Source organism: Saccoglossus kowalevskii, chromosome 2 (genome assembly GCF_978046115.1).
Source record: "Saccoglossus kowalevskii chromosome 2, keSacKowa6.1, whole genome shotgun sequence".
NCBI classification, from domain to species: Eukaryota; Metazoa; Hemichordata; class Enteropneusta; family Harrimaniidae; genus Saccoglossus; species Saccoglossus kowalevskii.
This window is the reverse complement of record NC_140642.1, coordinates 3618516-3628777: the sequence shown is the minus strand read 5'-3', so window position 1 is coordinate 3628777 and position 10262 is coordinate 3618516. Positions and strand designations below refer to the sequence as shown.

Here is a 10262-nt window from a genome sequence, read left to right as displayed (position 1 = left end):
GTATAGTCAGACTGTGAGAGACCAACTTTCAACATACTGTTCAACAAAGTTAATTTTTATGATCACCATTAATTTTACCCCATTCACCGACCATTGCCCATTCGCAAAGCCTGACGGGTATTTCCAAGTTCGTACCCAAAAATACAAATGGCGGAAGTGGAGAACCGCGATCGTAATGGGAAAAGAGGTGATCGATGTGAACGATTACCCGTATAACGTGATATACGTAACACTTTTCGACTTAAATTACCGCAAATAGACATTATGGGTTCACATACTTTAGAAGTGCTGCGACAGGGACTTTGGGCTTCGGTGACCGGAGGCTGGTTCTTCGATCCTCACCAAGATATCTTCTGCAACACATTTCATCTGTACTTGTGGCTATTTCTGCTCTGTTTCCCGTTTTCGCTGTACTTAGTAAGTAGCACTGCTAAATGACGTAATATTTATGTTGCATTCACCAGTCTGTGGGATGTTGAAACGTTGTCAGTGCACTCATAAATGCCATGAACTGTATTTATATTGTGAAATTAATAATACATCTTCACATTACACCAATATAAACATGACATGACCTTTACATAAAATTCTAATTTCTGATAGATTTGTAATTTCTCTGCCGAATTAAATTAGGTAATGACAACCATGAATGGTTTAGATATTTGTTGGTGAAATTTGATGAGTCATATAATAAATTTATAAGGTTGCTTAATACCAGGGTATGCAACATAAATGTTAGCATGTGAAAATTCCATTGAATTAATTAAATAAAGGACATATATTATCTGTGATGTACCACGCTATAAAAGAATGATAATCAAAAATAATGATATAGACTACTCAAATAGTTCCTAAAAAATGTCTTTACTCATCTATAGTCACCAACTTTATAATAATGTAAAAAAAAATATAGTAAAATGCATGTTGTCATGGTTACAGTAATAGAGTTAAGTGTTTGTGTGGTTTCCTGGGTCAATTCGTTCTAAATTATATTCATCCTTATTTGATTTGTTCAAAGTTGATTCATCTCACAGGTCGACGCCATTACCCTGGACTGGGAAATGATTGATTGCTATAGCAATACCTTCTAATATGCTATGTATACTACGGTACATGTAGTTGTTCTACTCTCGCAAGAGGTTTTACCAGAAAAATATTGAGCGACGAAAATGGAGTATGAATATGCGTTACAAGGCTTGTAAACTCATAGTAGCTGCTAACATAACATAGACAGTAAAGCAAGTAAATAAGGCCGAAATACATGTTATAATAAATACTATGTTGAATCCAAATAAAAACACGACCACATGCCTTTTGTGGATTGTTGTGCCGATTAATGTGGCACACATGTTTCTAACATGTCATTCAAGTATATTTTCATGCATTATACTTGCATTATGGTGCCATAAGGCAATGGAACACAATTGTGATAGAATGAAAATGCATTGGACGAATGTATTGGGATAAATTGACTGTGAATCATTTCAGTTTATCGATTGATGACTGATACCTATGTTGCCTAATATCCAGCTTTCCATCAGCAGTCAAATACATCACTATAGAGTAAACACTATAATATTGTTCAAATAATTTGCAGCCTGCTCAACACAGATGGTGCATGTAGACTCTTGCTTAGCTATTCTGATGCATAGTCAGTTAAAAAGATTAATTAGCAATAACTAATATTAATTTGACTTGCCGATGAAACAGCTCATAAAGTAATCTCTATCATTTAGAGAATATGTTGAATTTTCAATTGAAATAACAGAAGCAATTTCCAACCAAATTTCGAACGTTTTGCAAAAGTTCAAACGTACTTGTTACGTATGGTAACCATGAAGACTATAGTAATACATCTCCTTTTAAGACCAAAATCTACTTTTGTCACTTTTCACATAGTTTTTTATAAAAACTTTGATCAAAACCTGAAGCCAATGAAAAATTAACAAAATTACATAAAAATATGTAAAATGATACACCAACTTATTAGTGGTATTGCTGAATACTAGTATGTTCATGAATGTTGTAAAGTGTTTGTTGTGGATTATGAAATCTTGCTAACAATAGAACTGAGGTAATCATACAATGTAGTTCAGTATGTCAAACAGGTCAAATGAGGACAACATGTACATACAATATCATCCCCAACTGAGTTACTTTGCTGTGACTTTTTGGCGATTTGTTGTGAATCACAACAGTTATAAATACGTCTGTTGCTGTTTTATTTATTGTTTACTCATTTTGTTTTTCCAATTGAATGTCTTGATGAATAATTAATCACATGCTTAGAGGCATCATTTGGAATAAATACTATTGTAACAATAGCAATTTCTAAGGATGCAATAACTTGGAATTACATGTATTGAATCATCCCAGTGACCAACACATGGCTAACTTCATTATACTGTAAATAATGGGACTGTTACAATTGCCACCATATTGTTTTGTTTTGTCTTTCAATAAAGGAGCATTGTCAGCTGTTTTGCTGAGCGCATCTCTAGATCATTACAACCACTTTCATAAGGGTGTGTTATTTGGCTAAATATGAGCAGTGTGACATAAATTCATTTTGAGAAAATACAGTTTTGAAACAGGAAATTCAAAACATATAAATTTTGTTATGAAACTCAGGCTTCATAACTGGCTTCATTAGGAAGGAAGAGAACTGGATTTAATTGGAAAGAAACAGAATGACCACAGTGACTGACCTTTTGTTTAAGACAGTACATACCGGTACATGTACATTTTCATTTAATACATGTATGACCATTTATATGAATGGATCAAAGAAATTGAGAGAGAATGTGTGGAGTTTTTGATAATTCTAAGTTAAAATGGAGCATTCTATGGCTTCCTTGGGGCCAAAATTACTATCAGAAAGGTCACAGTTGAAGACTGTGGCCACTTGTTATTCCTGGTCAATCAGAATTTTATGGTTGCCAGAGGATCTGCTTTCCAGGGTAAGGGGACGCATGGCCATGGCATGAGGGCGCTGCGCCCCTATTTCCTTGTTTGAAAAAATCACTGATAAAATGTATAGTTTGCTTGATGAACCAATAAATGAATATGAAATCATTGGATTATCAGACCAATAAATGTAAATCCTGAGACATGTTTTAAAAGTTGGCACATTTGATATTCAGGCATCTTAAGGTTGATTAAGATGGTTTCATGAAAAATTGTCATAGATCAAATTCTTAAAATAAATATGATATAACTTACCTGAATCACGATATGATCCGTTAGAAAATGTTATTGCTACTCAAGATAAAAATGTATTGTGAACCATATTCTAAAAAATATAAAGATGACAGTACCTACAGTATTTGTGAAGTTTTTCATCCTAAGCTAAAATGTGGGCTATAAAACGTGTTCTGACTCACTTTCATAAAACTGTATAACTATTAGTCAACCTAAGGACAGCAATTTATCATACTTGCTCACTCAGTAACCATGCTTAAATTTTCAAGAACAATAGAGGTTATTGATATGTACAAAATTCATGTGCAAATTATTTACTATTATACATCTGTTGCCATAACGCCATAAGTTACAGCGTGCCGTAACTTTGCAGTATTGCACTGGGTATTTTCATCCTACCATATTAAGAAACGCGAATTCCAAATATGGAACGATACTCCAACTGTACTGTCTTTGTGCATACTTTGCATTATCCTCGTAATTACCGTATGCAAAATATTTTGTATTGCAATTCTGAGAGAAAAATGTTTGCTGTAAAAAACAATTATCTGCATGTACTTGTTTCTAATAACCTGAATAATGAAAAAAAAAGAACATATTTACTCCATTTACTGGTCATCTGTATGTTCATGTGTATTATTATAGTTTATTATTACCACAATCTTTTACCTTTTTAGCTCCACTGTCATAAAAAATGACAGACGATATACACATGTAGGTGATTACTGTTGTGGTCCTGCGAATAGCTTCTTCTTGAAAGCCGTTAACTCTATTGCTTTTATACTGGATACATATATTCATTTGGTGTGCCTCTATTGCTTTTATACTGGATACATATACTCATTTGGTGTGCCTCTATTGCTTTTATACTGGATACATATATTCATTTGGTGTGCCTCTATTGCTTTTATACTGGATACATATATTCATTTGGTGTGCCTCTATTGCTTTTATACTGGATACATATATTCATTTGGTGTGCCTCTATTGCTTTTATACTGGATACATATACTCATTTGGTGTGCCTCTATTGCTTTTATACTGGATACATATACTCATTTGGTGTGCCTCTATTGCTTTTATACTGGATACATATACTCATTTGGTGTGCCTCTATTGCTTTTATACTGGATACATATACTCATTTGGTGTGCCTCTATTGCTTTTATACTGGATACATATATTCATTTGGTGTGCCTCTATTGCTTTTATACTGGATACATATATTCATTTGGTGTGCCTCTATTGCTTTTATACTGGATACATATATTCATTTGGTGTGCCTCTATTGCTTTTATACTGGATACATATATTCATTTGGTGTGCCTCTATTGCTTTTATACTGGATACATATATTCATTTGGTGTGCCTCTATTGCTTTTATACTGGATACATATACTCATTTGGTGTGCCTCTATTGCTTTTATACTGGATACATATACTCATTTGGTGTGCCTCTATTGCTTTTATACTGGATACATATACTCATTTGGTGTGCCTCTATTGCTTTTATACTGGATACATATACTCATTTGGTGTGCCTCTATTGCTTTTATACTGGATACATATATTCATTTGGTGTGCCTCTATTGCTTTTATACTGGATACATATATTCATTTGGTGTGCCTCTATTGCTTTTATACTGGATACATATATTCATTTGGTGTGCCTCTATTGCTTTTATACTGGATACATATATTCATTTGGTGTGCCTCTATTGCTTTTATACTGGATACATATATTCATTTGGTGTGCCTCTATTGCTTTTATACTGGATACATATATTCATTTGGTGTGCCTCTATTGCTTTTATACTGGATACATATATTCATTTGGTGTGCCTCTATTGCTTTTATACTGGATACATATATTCATTTAGTGTGCCTCTATTGCTTTTATACTGGATACATATACTCATTTGGTGTGCCTCTATTGCTTTTATACTGGATACATATACTCATTTGGTGTGCCTCTATTGCTTTTATACTGGATACATATATTCATTTGGTGTGCCTCTATTGCTTTTATACTGGATACATATACTCATTTGGTGTGCCTCTATTGCTTTTATACTGGATACATATATTCATTTGGTGTGCCTCTATTGCTTTTATACTGGATACATATATTCATTTGGTGTGCCTCTATTGCTTTTATACTGGATACATATATTCATTTGGTGTGCCTCTATTGCTTTTATACTGGATACATATATTCATTTGGTGTGCCTCTATTGCTCTTATACTGGATACATATATTCATTTGGTGTGCCTCTATTGCTTTTATACTGGATACATATACTCATTTGGTGTGCCTCTATTGCTTTTATACTGGATACATATACTCATTTGGTGTGCCTCTATTGCTTTTATACTGGATACATATACTCATTTGGTGTGCCTCTATTGCTTTTATACTGGATACATATATTCATTTGGTGTGCCTCTATTGCTTTTATACTGGATACATATACTCATTTGGTGTGCCTCTATTGCTTTTATACTGGATACATATATTCATTTGGTGTGCCTCTATTGCTTTTATACTGGATACATATACTCATTTGGTGTGCCTCTATTGCTTTTATACTGGATACATATACTCATTTGGTGTGCCTCTATTGCTTTTATACTGGATACATATATTCATTTGGTGTGCCTCTATTGCTTTTATACTGGATACATATATTCATTTGGTGTGCCTCTATTGCTTTTATACTGGATACATATATTCATTTGGTGTGCCTCTATTGCTTTTATACTGGATACATATATTCTTTTGGTGTGCCTCTATTGCTTTTATACTGGATACATATATTCATTTGGTGTGCCTCTATTGCTTTTATACTGGATACATATATTCATTTGGTGTGCCTCTATTGCTTTTATACTGGATACATATACTCATTTGGTGTGCCTCTATTGCTTTTATACTGGATACATATATTCATTTGGTGTGCCTCTATTGCTTTTATACTGGATACATATATTCATTTGGTGTGCCTCTATTGCTTTTATACTGGATACATATATTCATTTGGTGTGCCTCTATTGCTTTTATACTGGATACATATACTCATTTGGTGTGCCTCTATTGCTTTTATACAGGATACATATATTCATTTGATGTGCCTCTATTGCTTTTATACTGGATACATATATTCATTTGGTGTGCCTCTATTGCTTTTATACTGGATACATATATTCATTTGGTGTGCCTCTATTGCTTTTATACTGGATACATATATTCATTTGGTGTGCCTTTATTGCTTTTATACTGGATACATATATTCATTTGGTGTGCCTCTATTGCTTTTATACTGGATACATATACTCATTTGGTGTGCCTCTATTGCTTTTATACTGGATACATATACTCATTTGGTGTGCCTCTATTGCTTTTATACTGGATACATATACTCATTTGGTGTGCCTCTATTGCTTTTATACTGGATACATATATTCATTTGGTGTGCCTCTATTGCTTTTATACTGGATACATATATTCATTTGGTGTGCCTCTATTGCTTTTATACTGGATACATATATTCATTTGGTGTGCCTCTATTGCTTTTATACTGGATACATATATTCATTTGGTGTGCCTCTATTGCTTTTATACTGGATACATATATTCATTTGGTGTGCCTCTATTGCTTTTATACTGGATACATATATTCATTTGGTGTGCCTCTATTGCTTTTATACTGGATACATATATTCATTTGGTGTGCCTCTATTGCTTTTATACTGGATACATATATTCATTTGGTGTGCCTCTATTGCTTTTATACTGGATACATATACTCATTTGGTGTGCCTCTATTGCTTTTATACTGGATACATATATTCATTTGGTGTGCCTCTATTGCTTTTATACTGGATACATATATTCATTTAGTGTGTCTCTATTGCTTTTATACTGGATACATATACTCATTTGGTGTGCCTCTATTGCTTTTATACTGGATACATATACTCATTTGGTGTGCCTCTATTGCTTTTATACTGGATACATATACTCATTTGGTGTGCCTCTATTGCTTTTATACTGGATACATATACTCATTTGGTGTGCCTCTATTGCTTTTATACTGGATACATATATTCATTTGGTGTGCCTCTATTGCTTTTATACTGGATACATATATTCATTTGGTGTGCCTCTATTGCTTTTATACTGGATACATATATTCATTTGGTGTGCCTCTATTGCTTTTATACTGGATACATATATTCATTTGGTGTGCCTCTATTGCTTTTATACTGGATACATATATTCATTTGGTGTGCCTCTATTGCTTTTATACTGGATACATATACTCATTTGGTGTGCCTCTATTGCTTTTATACTGGATACATATACTCATTTGGTGTGCCTCTATTGCTTTTATACTGGATACATATATTCATTTGGTGTGCCTCTATTGCTTTTATACTGGATACATATATTCATTTGGTGTGCCTCTATTGCTTTTATACTGGATACATATACTCATTTGGTGTGCCTCTATTGCTTTTATACTGGATACATATACTCATTTGGTGTGCCTCTATTGCTTTTATACTGGATACATATACTCATTTGGTGTGCCTCTATTGCTTTTATACTGGATACATATATTCATTTGGTGTGCCTCTATTGCTTTTATACTGGATACATATACTCATTTGGTGTGCCTCTATTGCTTTTATACTGGATACATATATTCATTTGGTGTGCCTCTATTGCTTTTATACTGGATACATATATTCATTTGGTGTGCCTCTATTGCTTTTATACTGGATACATATATTCATTTGGTGTGCCTCTATTGCTTTTATACTGGATACATAAATTCATTTGGTGTGCCTCTATTGCTTTTATACTGGATACATATATTCATTTGGTGTGCCTCTATTGCTTTTATACTGGATACATATATTCATTTGGTGTGCCTCTATTGCTTTTATACTGGATACATATACTCATTTGGTGTGCCTCTATTGCTTTTATACTGGATACATATATTCATTTGGTGTGCCTCTATTGCTTTTATACTGGATACATATATTCATTTGGTGTGCCTCTATTGCTTTTATACTGGATACATATATTCATTTGGTGTGCCTCTATTGCTTTTATACTGGATACATATATTCATTTGGTGTGCCTCTATTGCTTTTATACTGGATACATATATTCATTTGGTGTGCCTCTATGAGATTTTATACTGGATACATATATTCATTTGGTGTGCCTCGATTGCTTTTATACTGGATACATATATTCATTTGGTGTGCCTCTATTGCTTTTATACTGGATACATATATTCATTTGGTGTGCCTCTATTGCTTTTATACTGGATACATATATTCATTTGGTGTGCCTCTATTGCTTTTATACTGGATACATATATTCATTTGGTGTGCCTCTATGAGATTTTATACTGGATACATATATTCATTTGGTGTGCCTCGATTGCTTTTATACTGGATACATATATTCATTTGGTGTGCCTCGATTGCTTTTATACTGGATACATATATTCATTTGGTGTGCCTCTATTGCTTTTATACTGGATACATATACTCATTTGGTGTGCCTCTATTGCTTTTATACTGGATACATATACTCATTTGGTGTGCCTCTATTGCTTTTATACTGGATACATATATTCATTTGGTGTGCCTCTATTGCTTTTATACTGGATACATATATTCATTTGGTGTGCCTCTATTGCTTTTATACTGGATACATATACTCATTTGGTGTGCCTCTATTGCTTTTATACTGGATACATATATTCATTTGGTGTGCCTCTATTGCTTTTATACTGGATACATATACTCATTTGGTGTGCCTCTATTGCTTTTATACTGGATACATATACTCATTTGGTGTGCCTCTATTGCTTTTATACTGGATACATATACTCATTTGGTGTGCCTCTATTGCTTTTATACTGGATATATATATTCATTTGGTGTGCCTCTATTGCTTTTATACTGGATACATATATTCATTTGGTGTGCCTCTATTGCTTTTATACTGGATACATATACTCATTTGGTGTGCCTCTATTGTTTTTATACTGGATACATATATTCATTTGGTGTGCCTCTATTGCTTTTATACTGGATACATATACTCATTTGGTGTGCCTCTATTGCTTTTATACTGGATACATATATTCATTTGGTGTGCCTCTATTGCTTTTATACTGGATACATATATTCATTTGGTGTGCCTCTATTGCTTTTATACTGGATACATATACTCATTTGGTGTGCCTCTATTGCTTTTATACTGGATACATATACTCATTTGGTGTGCCTCTATTGCTTTTATACTGGATACATATATTCATTTGGTGTGCCTCTATTGCTTTTATACTGGATACATATATTCATTTGGTGTGCCTCTATTGCTTTTATACTGGATACATATACTCATTTGGTGTGCCTCTATTGTTTTTATACTGGATACATATATTCATTTGGTGTGCCTCTATTGCTTTTATACTGGATACATATATTCATTTGGTGTGCCTCTATTGCTTTTATACTGGATACATATATTCATTTGGTGTGCCTCTATTGCTTTTATACTGGATACATATACTCATTTGGTGTGCCTCTATTGCTTTTATACTGGATACATATATTCATTTGGTGTGCCTCTATTGCTTTTATACTGGATACATATACTCATTTGGTGTGCCTCTATTGCTTTTATACTGGATACATATATTCATTTGGTGTGCCTCTATTGCTTTTATACTGGATACATATACTCATTTGGTGTGCCTCTATTGCTTTTATACTGGATACATATATTCATTTGGTGTGCCTCTATTGCTTTTATACTGGATACATATATTCATTTGGTGTGCCTCTATTGCTTTTATACTGGATACATATATTCATTTGGTGTGCCTCTATTGCTTTTATACTGGATACATATATTCATTTGGTGTGCCTCCATTGCTTTTATACTGGATACATATATTCATTTGGTGTGCCTCTATTGCTTTTATACTGGATACATATACTCATTTGGTGTGCCTCTATTGCTTTTA

General features: G+C 33.3%; 1 protein-coding gene across 3 annotated transcripts in view; it reads left to right on the top strand.

Annotated features, from left to right (window-relative positions):
* The first annotated feature begins 132 nt into the window (after positions 1 to 132).
* Positions 133 to 10262, top strand: part of LOC100366288 (pecanex-like protein 1) — an 86958-nt gene continuing 76828 nt past the window's right edge. For all 3 annotated transcript variants that reach the window (XM_085507900.1, XM_085507894.1, XM_085507890.1), the window contains exon 1: positions 133 to 417. In XM_085507900.1, coding sequence (XP_085364026.1) covers positions 265 to 417 — 153 coding nt within the window. In that variant the 5' untranslated portion in view covers positions 133 to 264. The remainder of the gene's footprint in view (positions 418 to 10262) is intronic.